Consider the following 18,263-nt stretch of genomic DNA (forward strand, 5'->3'; position numbering starts at 1 on the left):
ATTCTGGAGGCGGTGGAACCGATCCATCCAGACGACCAGAGAGGTCCTGACTCTTTATAAATGGGATGATCTGTCTTTTCCAGGTTAAGAAATTTGAGTTATTCAGTTTTTGAGAGACTAGTTGACCGAGAAAGCTGGAGGACAGACATGACTGTGCATGAGTGAAATCCATTTAAGAGAGAACCTGAACTGACACTTAGGTATGAGAGACAAAATAGAGGGCTCGGCTAATCAGCTTCACGTGTTTGATCAAAATTACGTGGCTGGACTTCGCTAACAGAAAGATAATCAATTTCACGTGGCTGGATTCGGCTAACAGAGCACTCGACTAACAGAGCACTCGACTAACAGATAGTAGAAGCATGTCTCGGCTAACAGAAAAGCTGGAGAAACAAGTTCACGTGTTGGATCAATTTCACGTGGCTGTACTCGGCAAACAGAAAGAGAAAAACAGAAAAAGAATAATGCGATTTCAGAAAATGCGATCAAAAGTGATTTCAGAACCGACGAAACAACAGAGGTTAACAGAGATTTCAGAAGCACAAATTGTAGAAAAACAGAAGAACCACAGTGATGTGAAGTAAAAACAGAGGTATGATTTCAGATTAAAGGTGAATAAGTTGACAAAGAGAGAAGAACTACCTGTGACCGAGAAGCACAGGAGGTCGAGTTTTTCACAGATTAACGTGCCTGTCACCGTGAAACCAAAATCGAGCTTTTTACACCCAGACTTGGTCAGATCCACGCGCCTGTCGACTTTCACGTTGATAGGATGAAAATGAGACAACTCTTCACTCCCAGACGTCACGCTACTCTGATACCATGTGAGAAAGGGGTCCTTGATCTCTACACAGACCTATCACCCAGAGAGAGAGAGAGAGAGAGAGAGAGAGAGAGAGAGAGAGAGAGAGAGAGAGAGAGAGAGAGAGAGAGAGAGAGAGAGAGGGCGTCAGACCTTTGTGGCTGCGCCTTTCAGTCTATTAATATATTGAGTATGTAATTCTAGGGTACATAAATACCCCTTAATAACATTGTAATTTACATTATACATTGATTGGGTCTGGACCCGATCCAGTATATAGATCGGATCGGGTCCTGCATATACATAATGACGACTTCTTTTCAACTCTCACTCTCATTCCATGTTTGCTCTTTTTCTCCTTCTCACTTCCTTTCACTCTCATTCTCTTATTTTCCTCACATACGAGTCTCTCTCTCTTTCTAGATTTCATGGTGGTGGCCAGCACCACCACACCATCTCCGTCTCTCTCCACCATCGCTGGACTGAGCTCGACTCAGTGCGGCTTTGCCGACCCTCACGTTGCCACCATCCCTATTCCTCTCTGCCGTTTCCAGCTCACGTTGCCACCCAACTGCTATCGAGCTACCACCTCCCTTAACTGTTCACCGTCGTTATACAACTTTTTGAGATAGGTATTCTTACCCAAATTGCTTGGTATTATGTGAGATTAAAATATATGTTTGTTCGTAATACGTACATGAGCGAAACATAGAAACAACTGAGACTATCCGGGGGTTTGTTATGCTATGTATTTTTGATACCCCGAACAGCTAGCTGAGTCCGTTCATAAGGGGACGGTCGATAACCAAGAGAGGATTCTCCAAAGGCATACGTGGCAAAGGATGCATCCAACTTCCACAGAAGTCCATGGAAGCTACCACCTAGGATAATTTCTGGTAGTCCCGTCTCCTAACTCCGATGACTTGGGACACTGAGTCATTTGCTCGAGGGGCGGTTGTTAACAACCTGTCCATCGGATTTTTTGTACCATCCCATCCTCTCTTATCACGAAAAACAAGAGGCAAAAGGGTACGTCAGTTCTTACTTAACTCAAGTCCCATTCTACATGCTCTGGTCTTTCAAACCAGCTCGAGCATCTTGCCTGTGAAGGCGATCATCACTATTATGTGATTTCCACAATGTGTTATTCGCACGCTTTGAGGTTAGACGAACTTTTCATCCAATCATCGTAGTACAAACATGCCGTGAATGTCTAAAATCACAGCTACGATGAGTGGGGTAATAGTTTCTTAAAAGAAACCCCAACTTAATGTTTCGTAAAAGAAACGATGGAACTATGTAATTTAGTTTGACATGATCTGGTCTTTCCAACTATTTTTATAACATTTGCAATTTGCACGATACGAGATTGCCACGAATCTCTCATCCAGTTATCGTAGTATCAACATGCTGCTCATGTCTCGCGATACTGCTTACGATAAAAGGGGTATGAGTTTCTCAGCACAAACCCTGCCCAAACACATTCCCACGCCCCATCCAGGGATATCCGGGTCATATCGGATATAAAACCGAGCTTGTAAAATATTTCATCGTAATATGCCGACTTGAAAAAATTTAGTTGCAATTTGGCAACCCTTCAGTGTATGAAATTTTCTTTGTAAAAACTACGTATTTGAAAAGCTGGATCCTCGCAAGGAATCCCTTTTTCTTTAAAACTATAGCGCCCATGCACAAACTCGTGTCTTTTGAAAAAGAGCGAGTAGAAAACTGGTAGGTTTGGATACACTCTTGCGAGTCCCACGAGGTTGCATTTATGTAAAAATAATACATATATTATAATGCAAGCCTGTGCACATTACTGCGCGACAACAATGTATAAAGCAAGACTCAATGTGCGAAACCACACATCGAGCTAAAAAGCGCGTAAGCAGTGCACGAGGTACAAAACCATATATCGGCTAAATAAATGCATAAGCAATGCATGAGGTACGAAACCGTACCTCGGCTAAATAAATGCGTATGCAAAAGCCTGTGCACGTGATAGCGTGATGAGAAAATAAATGATATAAAAGAAAGAAGAAAAGGATCACAAAACTGCATCCTTGAATTAAATGTGTAAGTACTAACCTGTGCACGTGATAGCGCGGCGGCAACATAAATGCCATAAAAGAAAGAGGACAAGGATTGCAAAATTGTATCCTTGAATTAAATGCGTAATCTGTAGCCTATGCAATTGATAGCGCAACGACAAAGTAAATGACATAAAGGAAAGATGACAAGGATCGCAAAACTGTGTCCTTGAATTAAATGCATAACTTTTATATATATATATTATTTAATTCACAAGTTTTAAGATTTGTCTTTCATTGTCCATTGTGCAACTTTTTCCTACCTCGGAAAATGTCTGTTATGCTGACGTTTTCGAGCATAGGTGATAAGTGGCTCGTGCCTCGATGCATGCATAGAGTCTATTGCGCCGATGGAGTGCGCTAAAAGACTCGTAGTACTGCGGCAATGGCACAAGTGAGTTCCTTTATTAAAATGAAGTGTCGACCCTCGCCCTTGCCCACCGGTCTGACAAAAGAAAGAGTAAGGGGGCACACCCCTGCCCACCGACCTGACAACACGAGGAGTGCAGTTGGCTCGACTACTTGGCCGAGCCCGACACCAACTCAAACCGAGAGAGGGGTGGGGTGGGCTCGACTGTCCGTCCGAGCTTGGTCCCAACCCTGAGAGAGAGAGAGAGAGAGAGAGAGAGAGAGAGAGAGAGAGAGAGAGAGAGAGAGAGAGGCTCGGCTACCAGGCCGAGCCCACCCCACCCAAACAGAGAGAGGGGTGGGCCGAGCCTGGCCCCACCTAAACAGAGAGAGAGAGAGAGAGAGAGAGAGAGAGAGAGAGAGAGAGAGAGAGAGAGAGAGAGAGAGAGAGAGAGAGAGAGAGAGAACAAGGAAGGGGGCAGCGCCCCTTCCCTGCAAAATCGATACAGAGAGGGAGCAGGGAGCGTGGGAGGGCTGCACCCCTCCCTGGCAAATCAAGAAGGGAGAGAGAAGAGGGAGGGGGCGGCACCCCTCCTTGCGAGCCAAGGAGACAGAGGGAGACAAAGAGAAGAGGAAAAAGAGAGCGAGTAGAGAGGGACAGAGGGGATGGAGTCGTACCGAAGAGGTCGCCAGCGCAGGGCTCCGGTGGGGGGTGGTTGGAGGTTGCCAGCAAACACAGGGGAGAGGGGGTACGCAGGCAAGAAGGGGTGAGTCAGGGAGAGAGAGTCGAGAGAGGGGGTTCCTGAGTGTATAAAGGGAAGCCCCCCCCCCCCCCCCCCCCCCCCCCCCCCCTTAGTGCTTATATTTAAGCACGGGGGGCATTTTAGGTCTGGATTCGGATCCAACCCAGATCCTATATATATATATATATATATTTTGAAAAGGCCGGGTCTTACATATATCATGTGAAATTATCTTTGGTAAAATTTAGTAAATACCTTGGTTTTAGTAGGAGAAAACCAAGACTGTGAAGCACATGAGTCGACTCCTATAGGATAGGGTCGACCCCTTTTTGCTTCACAAAGTAGCTAGCTAGGCCTGATAATCGACCCTTGCTTTTGAAGGGTCAACACTTGTGATGGTTGTGTTATTCTGGACCAGTAAGGGTCGACCCTCGTCTCTGAAGAGTCAACCCCTGTTGTGTACTATATGAACCTGACCAATTTGAGTTGATCCTTTACATTTTGAGTCGACCCTCTGTATCTTAAGTCGACCCTCTGTATTTTGAGTCGGCGCTGTATTAAGAGTTGTCTCTTGTTTATAAAGAGTCGACCGTTGTACTTTGTAATAACCCCCCCTTCTTTCACCCGACACCTCCTCCTTGCTCCTCTCCTAATGGTGGCTTTGCTCCTCCTCCAATGGGTTCATTGTTCCCCTTCTTCGGCAGCCCTAACCTAGTGAGGTCTCTCTCTCTCTCTCTCTTGTCTTCTTCTTCCTCCTCCCCTCCTTGGCGCAGTGGCCTATGTTTGCGTAAACCCAGACCTGGCACAAGTAAACCAGGCTTGGCATGGGGCTAAGTTCAGTTCTGGTGAACCCATGCCTGGTGTGGGGTCTAAGTTGGTTTAAGGCCTAGGTTTTATTTTGGTGTTATTTTTTTATTGATTAGGAATATCAATTGTAGATTGGTAAATTAATTTATTGAATGATGAATTGATGATATGATAATTGTTTCATTTCATTAGTGTAAAGCAGTGTTGTGAAAAGCGTTGAGGCGTAGCGAGGTGCTCCACCAAAAATCGAGGCGAGGCGTAAAGCGTAAGCCTCAATTTTTTTTTGAAAACTTTAAAAAAATTATAAAAAATATCTAAAAATACAAATAAATAAAGAAATGCTTTATTGATGAAATAATAACCAATAAGAAATAGAAAATCTCAAATAAGTACTAAAAAATATGAGATTAACATATAAAAGTAACTAAAAGCTGATTATATAATTGGAAAATATATGAGATTAACCAAAAAAAGTTAAAATATACTAAGAAACTTATTACATAACTGAAATAACTGAAAAATATATGAGATTAACCTACAAAAGTTAAAATATATGAGATTATTCTAAAGAATATGAGATTATTCTAAAGAATATGAGATTAACATACAAGAAAAATTAGCAGACGATGGTGGTCGTGGTGATGAAAAGTCACTAAGCTCTATATATTACGATACCATTTTTGTGTTCGAAAGGATCAAAAGCATATTGAACCAACACCTAATAAAAAAAGGAAGGTTGTCATGATATCGGAGAATCAATTTGGTTTTATGCCTGGAAGATCAACTATGAAAGCTATGCATCTTCTTAGACAAATTATTGGGAGATATAGAGAGAGGAACAAAGATTTTCATATGGTTTTTATTGATTTAGAGAAGGCATACGATAGAGTACCTAGGGATGTTCTCTGGTGGACAATGATGAAGAAAGGTGTTTCTCTCAAGTACATTAGTATAATTAAAGATATGTACGAAGGAGTGGTAACCAATGTTCGCACTTGTGGAGGGGTGACAAACAATTTTCCTATAACAGTTGGGTTACATCATGGATATACATTAAGCCCTTTCCTATTTGCTATAGTGATGGATGAGCTTACGAAATCAATTCAAGAAAATGTGCCGTGGTGTATGTTGTTTGCTGATGATATTGTTTTGATTGATAAGTCTAGGGCTGGGGTTAATGCTAAGTTAGAATTATGGAGAAAGATATTGGAAGCAAGAGGTTTTACGTTGAGTAAGAGTAAGACAAAATATATGGAATGTCGGTTTAGTAAGCAACGCAGTAGTGATGAGAGTGTAGTGAAGCTTGGCGAGGAAGAAATATCGGTGGATGACTGTTTCAAATATTTGGGATCTATCTTTCGAAATGATGGAGAAATTGATGGAAATGTAAACCATAGGATAAAGGTTGGGTGGATGAAATGGAAAAGTGCAACTGGAGTGTTGTGCGATTGTAGAATGACATTGCGGTTGAAGGGAAAGTTTTATAGGACGACTATTAGGCCCACTTTACTATATGGTACGGAATGTTGGGTTGCCAAGAGACATCATATTCAAAAAATGAGTGTAGCTGAGATGCGCATGCTTAGATGGATGTGTGGAAATACAATAAAAGATAAGATTCAGAACGAGGAGATACGTAAGAAGGTAGGTGTTGCACCCATTGAAATAAGATGAGAGAGAATCGTTTACGGTGGTTTTGACATATTCGGCGAAGGCCTAATGATGCTCTAGTTAGAAGGATGGACAAATGGGAAAATATATTAGTTAAAAGAGGTCAGGGTAGGCCTAGGAAGGCTTGGATGGAGATGATAGGAAAGGATATGAATGCTTTGAACCTCACCGAGAACATGGCATTGGATAGAAATGATTGGAGGAGAAGGATTCATGTGGAAGACGCAGAATGATTTTCTTTGTTGGTTCATATCGCCGACCCCAATTGTTTTGGGATGAAGGCATAGTTGTTGTTGTTGTATCCTTCGTAAACTACTTGCTTTTATGAAGAGCAAAAATTTAATCGTAAATAAACAATTAAACAAGGTTCAAAAAGTGAGTTACTTGTGACACATGAACACGTCCCATGGATGCAAACACCATTAGAATGCCAAAACGATGGGGTTTCTGTTAATATAGAATCTCAAAAAGCCCAAAAGTTCATCTATTCACAACATCGACCACATATTGTTGCTGCTTAGAAGAAGCATATGCAAACATGCTTTCTGCTCTCTTTATTTTCCTAAAGAAGCCGAAAATCAAATTTCAGCTTTAAAAAACCTACAACCCACAAAGGAAAATTCTTCTTTTCATTGTTCGAGCAACAGGGAGAGGGAAAATAAGAGAATATGAGCCCCTATCCTGGCCTAATATCCCCATTTGAAAAAAGTTTTCTTCCTCAGTAACCTATTGCTGCACAACTAATGACGACGATCGTAAAAAAAAATCACGAAAATCTCATATGCAAGAAAACAATCGAATAAACCCCGAAACGAGCTTTTTATGTTAAAAAGTTACCAGTTATTCCTTCTATGCCACATTTGTTAGACATTCAAAAGGCATCTCATTGGAGAGCCAAACATTAGAGTTTCAACACAAAGAAATCCTCATTATCTTCTCCGAATCATCATTAGGATGATAAAATCATACTCTGCGAGAAGCTTTAGCTGAGATGCAAAAATTTACCAAAAATCGTTTAAAATCGCCAGAGAGAGAGAGAGATGCAGACCTCTCGCCTTCCTTGTTCCTTGGGTCCCCTGTATCTGGGTGCCCATCCAAAAATCCCTCTCTCTCTCTCTCTCTCTCTCTCCTCAGACGACTCCCCCATCTCCATCCCAGGGAAATAGATTTCTTGATTCTTGATGGAAGTGGAAGTATTAGACTCCTAGTAATCGCATTTATGTCTCAGAAGTCTTGTTGTAATTTTTTTTTGCGCCTTGAGGCACGGGCCGCGCCTCAAGGCGAGGCGTACCTTTTGTGCCTCAAGCTGCGTTTTTTATAACACTGGTGTAAAGCGTTAACTGTTAAAATTATATATATATATATATACCCTCTTATTTAAAGTAGAATCATGCATTAGGGTTTCTTAAATAAGGCACAACGAAGGAGAGGTAAAGAACAACTTCATTAGTTTTCATAAAAGAAAAGGTGAGTCCTTATAAGAGTTGACCCCCGTCAATGTACACTACAAGACAAAATAAAAGAAAACCTTATATGGACTAAACTACCCCTGATAATGATGTAATGTACAAAAGAATGCTTAATGAAAAAGGAGCAGCACACAACTAGTAATACATTATTTTATACAATTCTTAACACTCCCCTTCAAACTTGGGATGATGCAATGAAATCATTCCGAGTTTAGAAAGAAATGAGTTGAAAAGAGGAGCAAAACTCTTAGTAAATACATATATAATCTATTTCTTGAGCCCACATTCTCTAAAGCAATGACCCTATCTTCATAAGCCTTCCTTGTACAGTGACAATCTATTTCAATGTGTTTGGTTCACTCGTGGAACTTTGGATTCTTCGCAATATAAACAACACTTATATTGTTACAATATAAATGAGTCTTGTCAATAGTGGCGACTCCCAACTCACTCAATAACCATTGAATCCAAATAATCTCAGCATTGATTTGAGCCATAGCTCTATATTCAGCTTCTGCTGTAGATAAAGCAACCCTCTGTTGTTTCTTGCTTTTTCATGGGATCAGAGAGCTTCCAAGAAAAATACATAAACCAGTAGTAGAAAGATGATCTCGAGTATAGATTCTAAAATCAACATCACAAAAGGCTCTCAGCACTGTAGCAGATGATGATGAAAAGAACATACCATAGTGCATGGTGTCTCACATTTCTGATAATCCTGAGCACCGCGGCTAAATGAATTGTCCTGGGAGCACTCATAAATTTACTGTCTACATGAACTGCACAGGTAATATCTGACCTAGATATAGTCAAGTATATGAGACTTCCAACTAGTTTTCTGTAGGATTCTCTAGCACTACACCATCAAAGGCTCTTAACTTCAAATTTGCTTCCGTAGGAGAATCGACTCTTCTTAAATCACCTGCCAACCTTGCCTTTACCACCAAATCTGTTGCATACTTATGTTGAGACAAGTACAATCCCCTTGGAGAGTATGCTATCTCCAGACCAAGAAAATATTTCAATCGTCTTAAACATGCTAGCCATCTTCTTCTTGGTCTCCTCAACACTCTCCATGTCATATCCTGTGAGAATCATATCATCTACATAAAAAAGTAATATATAGTTCTATATATATAGTATGTGTAAGTGTGTACTATATCGTGCATGAAGGAAATAAGGAATATCTGCTAGATCATAGAGTTTGAAGAAAGCGTAAGAACCAAGCAAAGAACATACATAATCAGTGGAACAGGAGAAAATAAACAATCAAGAGAACGAAGAAGAGGATTAGTAATTTCAGAGAAGAGAGAGTACAAAAAAGGGAAGAGAAACAACATAGAAAGAATGAAGGAAATGAATAAGGGATGGATTAATATGATGAGACTTACCTCTTTCCTTGTTTTGATACCATGTGGTGATTTACCTTGAAATTTTTGCCGCAATAGAGAAATGAAAGGAAAGGAGGCGAGGGCTGTAAAAGGACATCCAAGAGCACTAGGGTTAGATGTCCAATCATCTATGAATATAAGGACATGAGGTAAATTTGCATAAATGCCCTTGCAATGACTGTATTACATCATAGATAAAATCTAGCTTGAAGTCCAATATACTATCAAGTACATGCTTTACTCTTTCATGTCTAGTCTTACCACTTATTTTCAAAATTTGGTACCAATGGCAATTAGAACCTGCTTGGGCCTGGCTTGACAAGTAGCTTGGTAGGTTTTGGTCCAAGTGCAAATCAATTTTCCCCTCTTGAGAGGGCCTGACCTGTGTCCTTGACCAAGTTGGAGCTATTACAATATGAGCATTGATTCATTCATGCATTGGTTGCACCCAACATAGTGAAATAGCGTTTTTTGAAATTGGTTTCACGTTTGCCTGTGTTGTTTCTAACTTCATTAATCTGTAGCCATTGTTAACATGCTAAACTTCGATACTTGAAGAATCTTCTAGTTATCTGTTACACTACACTTTGAGATGATCGTTCTATATATTTTAACAAAATCTTGTTGTGTAGGAGTTACAATTGCTTCTATTTTTTGTATTTAGAAAACAACACCTAAATCTTGCTTTGTGGTTGCCTTGCATTGGTTCAGCACTATGGTACCTAGGAGTAAAATTTTCTTTTTAGTTTAAAATTGACTCTTCATCAAATAAAAATTGGTTTCTTTTGCTTAATGACTTAGCCAGCTGTAGAAATAATTGGATTTAGAGTTGGAGAATTAAGAGCCCTTTCAAGATTGCGTGCTCGCTGTGAAACTATTGGATTGGATGAAAAGCTGATTGATCATTTTGAGGAAAAGGCTGGCATGCTATTAGTACATGTTGAAAGGTTATCAAGGATTCTCTCAATAACATTGTTCCAGGTATATGTACTCACTGCCATTCCTTTGGATCTTTGGGCCACTCCAGTTTTGAGTTCATGGAATGTTCTACATGCTCGCTCATTCCATACTTGTGCTCAATATTTAGAAACATCTTTACTTCTGTATAATTTTAGCTTTGTCTTCTCATTTTGGATTTACGCATACTTTCTGCGGTTACTTTATTATGTCATTACACTACTCTTGATATATAATTATAGAAATTGAACCATGGGACACAATTGGACTGTTTTGTGGACTTTTGTTCTGTAATGCACTACACTACTAGTTTGGCATTATATATATATATATATATATATATATATATATATATATATATATATATATATATATATATATATATATATATATATATATATATAGAGAGAGAGAGAGAGAGAGAGAGAGAGAGAGAGAGAGAGAGAGAGAGAGAGAGAGAGTAACTAGAATATGAGAACTAGAAATATGGGCATTTCCCACACTTTTTTTGCAAATCCAACCATGTGGTTGTGCCTGGTGTTAAAAATGTAAATATAAGGCTTCTACTAAAATAAAATTTCTTAAATGGCCATAACTGATTCTGACACCCTCTCAACACAACTTGAACAAGCACAAGTCCACTATAGGACAAAACAATAGCTAACAAGGGACAACAACACACGCACTAAGTGCATATAAAACAATAAGGAACTAAATAGAAAAACACAATGTAAAAAGTATTGATTTTTATTGAGCATAAATGCTTAAGAGAAGCATTAGTTATAAGAGAGGGTTTCAACCTCTATTTATACACAAAAGGAGAGCATGGGGATCTATTGGGGTGCTCCCAATAGAGTCGTTGGGAGCTCCCAATGATCACAAATGTGACCGTTGGGGAGCCTCCAACGACTCTATAGTCTTTTAACCATAGCGTTTATGGTCTTTACAAAAAGGACATTAAATAAAAAGATAAAAAATGATAAAAAATAAATAAGAGAAAAATTGTTCCTAATAAACACTACTGTTACAAGTGTAAAATGACAAAAATACCCCTAAAGGGTATTTATCTATTACATCATTATATATATATATATATAGATAGATAGATAGATATACATGTACAACTTAATAGGGACTAGGCGGACTAGTCGGTACCATAATTAAAAAAAATATAGAAAATATGCAAATGAATTGCTAAAATTAATAACGAACATGTATGCAACGCAAAATCAATCAATAATAAGCAATAGACAAAAAAAACATGCCAAACATTACAGAACCTGCCCAAATATTAAAAACAATCAAATAAGCAAAGCAAACAATTGTGAATATCAACAAATGTCAAATAATTTAAAAATAATCTAAATTCTTAAAATAAAGTGCTAAAACTAATAGCAAACACGTATCTAACACAAAATTAATCAACAAATGCCACTATTGTCAAGCATAGTAAACCTGTTATATTACAAAACCTATCCAAAAATTAAGAACAATTGAATAAACAAACAATTGCCAATATCAACAAAACCTATGTAATTTAAACATAATTTGAATTCTTAAAATAAAATTAATCAACCTCAAGTATACAATACCACTATTATCGAGCATAGTAAGAGAGAGAAGAAGAGTTGGAGGATGGGGGAGAAAAGAAGATCAAGCATCAGATGAAGGGTGAGAGATAAAGAGAGACAGAGATAAGAGAAAGAAGAAGAGGCAGAGAGGGGAGAGAGAAAGAGACATAAGAAGAAGCAAAATAAGAAGAAGAGGAAGGGGGAGAGAGAAAGAGCGACAGAGACAAAGAGGGAAGAAGCGGCAGAGGAAGGGAGAGAGAGAGAAATGGAGACGAAGAGAGAAGAAGAAGAAGAGGCGGAGGAACGGGGAGAGAAGAACAAGAGGTGGAGGAAGCAGGATAGAAGGAGAGGCAGAGGAAGGGGGAGAGAGAAAGAGAGACAAAAGAAGAAGAATAAGTGACGGAGGAAAGGGGAGAGAAGAAGAATAACAGGCGGATAAAGGGAGAGAGAGATAGAGAGACAAACATAGAGAGAAGAAGAAGAAGAGGTGGAGGAAGGGAAAAGAGAAAGAGAGACAAAGTCAGAGAGAGAAGAAGAAGAGATGGAGGAAGGGAAAAGAGAAGAGACAAAGTCAGAGAGAGAAGAAGAAGAGGCAGAGAGAGAGAGTACCGCCCCCAAAATCCCGGACTTATAACTTTTTATGAAAAGTTTGAAAGCTTTGTAATCAATCCATTTCCATAGTTTAAAATGTCAGTTTATCGAAAAATGTTGTTTGAAATAACAAGTCAATGGACCTTGGGCGCATTATAGTTCAACTTTCCTTTACACAATAAATTTGTATTTCCGTATAAGCATTTTAAACCACATGGATCCAAAACAAGGTTTTTGATAACTTAAAGTTAAAAGAGGAATTTTCAAAGGAAACCCTTATGCAAAATTACAAAACGTGCTCAGGAACGAAACATCAGAGAAAGAGTGAGATCTTGATATCATCGCGCAATCGCTTATCGTACCGACCTAATCATCAGCTGTACTCCCATAAAACGAGTCAGACTTATGAAAATCTGGTAGGTGCATAGATAACAAAAATTTAGAACAAAACTAACATATTCGTTGTTAATAAGCAAAATGAGAATGAAAATCTTATTTCGATATTAACTATCCTGAGGGTACGCACAAGAGAAACGTAAAAACAATTGAGACTGCCCGGGGGTTTGTTATGCTTTGTATTTTGATACCCCAGACAACTAGCTGAGTCCGTTCTTAAGGGGTGTCAAGTCTCGTTGAGGGCTCCCGACCCGTAGGGGGTGTTATAGGCGTATAATGTGGCAAGTCTCGTGAATAGAGAGGTGAAGCTGGAGTGTAGACTAAGGAGTTTGGCGAGGGCGTGTAGTTGGGCGAGTGGTTGCCTTGTGTGCCCGTTGAGTTCGGTGGTACCTCAACATGCTTGGATTTTCTCAGAGCACTGGACTGAGGAAGCTGCGTCCTCAAGTCCCTGTTTCGTCAACTGCCTTTTGTCACAACCTTAAGGTGACAAAACTCACTAGAATGCCCCAACTCTCCATAGTAAAGATACTTGTTTTGGGTGTCCAGAGAAACTTCAAACTCTTATCTGCCCGGTGCAATCTGCTGATCGACCGATACTTGTGACGGAATATGACCGCCTTCCCTAAAGTGCACCGCAGCCCATGCAGCGACTAACAGTGCTTGGTAGGAAAAAGGGAGTACGAGTCCCCAAGCATCTGTAAAGGTGGGTAGGGGTGGTCTGTTTGCCCTTTAATCCGACTAAGTCTGCAACGCCCCAAAAATTCAGGACTTGAAACTTTTTATGAAAAGGTTGAAAGCTTTGAAATCGATCATTTATCAGAGTTTGAAATGGAGGTTCAGTGAAAAATCATGTTTGAATTAGCAAGTCCATGGACCTTGGGCGCATTACAGCGCAAACTTTCTCTCACAAAAAGATTTGCAACTAATATATTTATTGAAATAAAAAGAAGAAACGGAGTTTTGGTAACAGTTTTAATAATTTAGAGTTTAATCAAAAGAGAGATTTTCAAAGAAACTTTATACGAAATTTACCAAAATATCCTCAAGAGCGAAATGTCAAGGAAATAGTCTTATCTTGATCTCATTACACTATTGTGCCATCGCAGTCTGAAACATCATCTGCCCATAAAATGGGTCAGTTTCACGAAACACTGGTAGGTGCACAAGTGAGACTATGAAACTAAAATAAGCAATTAAAATAAGTAATGAGTTATATCTAGCATGTGCAATAGATTATGCAAATGAGTAAGTATTTCTAACATGAATAATTGAGTATTTAAACAAATAAAGGTTTTCCATGTGAGCAATTAAATATAAAATCAAGTGAGCTATCAAGTATCACAAGGTAAGAGTTTATTTCACACAAGACATATACAGTTTCACGACAAGCAAATACATTAATCATAAGGTGCAAGCAATTGCACAACAAGCCGTTTATAAGCTACATGCGGTAAGCAATCACACGACAACAGTTATATTAATCACAAAATGTAAGAAGCTTATAAGATAAGCAGTGTTATTAGTCATAAGTTGTAAACAGTTCGTAGATTACGAGCTATAAACGATTGCACAATAAGCAATTCTACCAATCACAAGGTATAAACAGTGCGTAAATTACAAACTATAGGCAATTGTACAATAAACAATTTGCATTAGCCATAAGATGTGAATAGTTTGTAAATTACGAGCTCTAAGCAATTGTACAAACATTCGTCATAAGAGGCTCAATCCAACAAGTGCTACATTACAACAAGCACGAATAGTTCAACCAAGTAGTAAAGCAAGTCACATGTATCATATTGCAACTAGCATAATGCTATTATCATAAGCATTTAACTAGTACGAGCAACTAGTTATTACTAGCAAAGAACTAGTGTAACGCTATACCAGGTGTGCATAATTCAACGAGTAGTATACTGAACTATTGAGCAAACAAGCAAGTCATGTCATAACATGCATATCTCAAATAATATGAATAGGTTAACTTATGTTTCAATATTAGCTGGCCAGACGGGTATGCGCAAGGCACGAAACGTAGAAACAACTGAGACCGATTTGCGGGTTTATTATGCCATGTGTTTTAGATAACCCGGATGGCTGACTGAGTCCGCTCCTAAGGGGACAACTAGTGACCAAGAGAATAAATTCTCAAAGGCATAGGTGGCTCGTGGATGCATCCAAACTTCTGCAAAAGCGGGCTAAAAGCTATCATTATAGCCCATTTTCCCTAACTCTGATGACTGGGGAAGCTTAGTCTTTTGCTCGAAATATCCATTAATGGCCTGTCCATCAGAGTTTTGTACCATTCATCCTCTCTCTTGATGAAGTTAGCGGGTCGAATGGATACGATGAGAGTTTCTTAACCACCGCCCCATTCTACATGCTTGGTCTGCTAGACCCACTCGAGCATCTTGCCTGTGAAAGCGAAATCATCACCATTAGGTGATTTAAATGCACCAGTGCACGTTCGAGGCAACTACACACCTCTCATCCTACTCACTGTAGTACACAAAATATATGTTCAAAGGTACAATCACAATGAGAGGGGTCAACTTATTGTGAGGGTGAAAACATCACCAATTGTGGTCACAAACACGTGCCATTGCACGCTCGAGGTAAACACAGACCTCTCATCCTACTCATCGTAGTACGCAACGTACCTGTTCAAAAGTATAACTACGATGAGAGGGGTATGAATTTCTTGAAGAAAATCCCCACAACATTGCTTTGCCAAAATTACATGGTGTAACCATTCAAGTTCAAACTTGCCATACTCTAGTCCTTTAGATCGTCACGAGCCCCTTGCCTGTTAGGCAATCATCAATGTAACGCCCCAAAATCGTGGACTTGAAAGCTTTTATGAGAAAGGTTGAAAGCTTTGAAATCGATTATTTATTAGAGTTTAAAACAGGAGTTCAGCGGAAAATCATGTTTGAAATAGCAAGTCCCTAGACCTTGGGCGCATTACAACGCAACGCAAACTTCCCTTTACAAACAGATTTGTAACTCGGATATATATTTTATTGAAATGAAAAGAAGAACAACGTTTTGGTAATACAATTTTAGTAATTAAGAGTTTTAATCAGAAGAGATGCTTTCAAATGAACTTTATACCACATCTATCAAAAGTGTCCTCAGGAGCGCAACGTTAGGAAAGGGGTCTCGCCTTGAACGCATCAGGACATCGTGCCATCGCAAGCTGTATAACTTGTTCACCACCTGCCCATGAAATGGGTCAGTCCCACAACAAACTAGTAGGGGTGCAAAAGACAAGAAGGTACAAATGCTACAATAAGCAAGATAATCACTAGATCAAGCAGAAAAAGCAAGACTAGCAAAACTAACCAAACGTACTGTGGAGTAAGCAAAACTCTAGTAAAGTAAATAGTTAAATACAAGAGCAATAAAGATCATATTGCTAAACAAGCAACTATAGCGATCCCACAGATTCTAAAGGTGAAGAGTAACTAACTCTATCTAACTGTCAAGCAAAGCAATTGCATAAGACAAGCATTCATAACAACGCTCGTAATACATATACAAGTACCATTGGATGGTTCAGTCCATCGACAAGTAGCTACATTAATCGTAAGGCAAAAGCTATTGCATCACAAGCAATTCATAAGCTACACATGATAAGCAATCATACGGTAGCAGTTATAACACAATATGTAACAATTAGTATAATGCTAGTATTATAAGCAATTGACTAGTATGAGAAACTAGTTATTACTTAGCAAAGAACTGCGTAAGCAATTTAACCAACTAGAGTAACGTTTCGACAGACGTACATAGCTCAACGAGTAGCATACCGAACTACCGAGCTAACAATCAATTCACGTCACAACACGCATATCTCATAATCATGTGTGTGAGTTATATCTTATCTCATTATGAGCAGGCCGTTGTGGGTATGCACAAGGCAAAAACGTAGAAACAACCGAGATCGATTCGGGGGTCCATTATGCTATGTATTTTACTATACCCCGAATGACTGACTTAGTCCACTTCCTAAGGGGATGGCCAGTGACCAAAAGAGTAAATCCCCAAAGGCAAACAAAGGCCTATGGATGCACATCCGAACTTCTGCAGAAGTGGCCTGAAGTATTTCCCCTAATCTTCGATGACTAAGGAAGTCAGACCTTTGCCCGTAATAGCCATTAATAGCCTGTCCATCGGAGTTTTGTACCATCCATCCTCTCTCTTGATGAACCGTCCCTAACGAGCACGACGGGGGGGTTTCTTAACCGTCGTCCCATTCTACATGCTCTGGTCTTTCGACCCAGTCCAGCATCTTGCCTGTGAAGGCGCACAATTATCTTTATGTGAATTATACGCGCCATTGCACGTTTGAGGCAACCACACACCTCTCATCCTACTCACTGCAGCACGCAACGTACCTGTTCAAAAGTACAACAACGATGAGCGGGGTAGGGATCTCTTGCAGAAAATCTCCCAACACTTCTGCTTTACAGAAGTCCATAGTGAACTCATTCCAGTTCCAACTTATCGTGCTCGGGTCCTTTAGACAATCGCAAGCATTTTGCCTATTAGGCGAATATCAACATAACAGGATTTAGCTTAAAGTGTCAATACACATTTAGAGGTTACTATAGACCTCTCGTCCTGCTCTTCGTAGTCCAAACATACCGTACGTGACTAAGAGTACAACTACAAGAGGAGGAGCATGGATTTCTCATAAGAAATCCAACAACAATACCTTTACGAAGAAAGGAAGGCGCCAACTATCTGGGTTTGACCAAAAAGCCTAGAGACTAGATCTCGTATCAGAGGTGATGTAACGCCAATCTAGTGATGGCGTAAATACCTTAATAGGATTCTCGCCCTACTCGTGCACAGGCTCCTAAACAGGGTTATCCGAGTTATATCGGATAGGCAAACTGAGGTTATAACACACCTTTTCCAAATACATCGGTTTGGGAGATCCAGTCGCTATCTCTTCTTTATAAAGCTATACATCTTTGAAAATAGGTTTGTACCTAAGACCATCATCTTTGGAGAACTGAAGTGCATAAGTGTGTCGTGACTTTTAAGACAAGTGAAACGATATACACTATACACTCGAAACTGCACTCATGAAGTGCAAGCTGACAAGGGGCAAACCCGTGCATATACTAATACAATGGCAAATCAAGGGGCAAGACTCGATGTGCGAAGCTGCACCTTGAGCGCAAAACGCACAAGCCACACACAAGGTATGAAATCATACCTCGACCATCGAAACACACAAGCAGACAACTACGTAAGCAATTCACAAGGTATGAGATCCTATACTGACTAAGCAAGTGTAAAGGACGACTCACGAGGCATGGGGTTGTACCTCGATTAAATGATAAGCGTAAGCAAGTAAATGAGCATACGACAAAGATAAGAATACATGCACGAAGTGCAGCCGCAAAGTAAGGA

At 39.6% G+C, this 18,263-nt stretch overlaps 1 protein-coding gene across 1 annotated transcript in view; it reads left to right on the top strand.

The window, feature by feature from the left end:
* The window catches only part of APC4 (Transducin/WD40 repeat-like superfamily protein), a 163,280-nt gene that overhangs the window by 98,832 nt on the left and 46,185 nt on the right, over positions 1–18,263 (top strand). The window contains exon 11 of the mRNA XM_090013365.1: positions 10,123–10,302. Within this exon, the coding sequence (XP_089869491.1) occupies positions 10,123–10,302 (180 nt within the window). The remainder of the gene's footprint in view (positions 1–10,122; positions 10,303–18,263) is intronic.

The sequence above is a fragment of the Nuphar pumila genome, chromosome 1 (genome assembly GCF_984573655.1).
Source record: "Nuphar pumila chromosome 1, dmNupPumi1.hap1.1, whole genome shotgun sequence".
Taxonomy (NCBI): domain Eukaryota; kingdom Viridiplantae; phylum Streptophyta; class Magnoliopsida; order Nymphaeales; family Nymphaeaceae; genus Nuphar; species Nuphar pumila.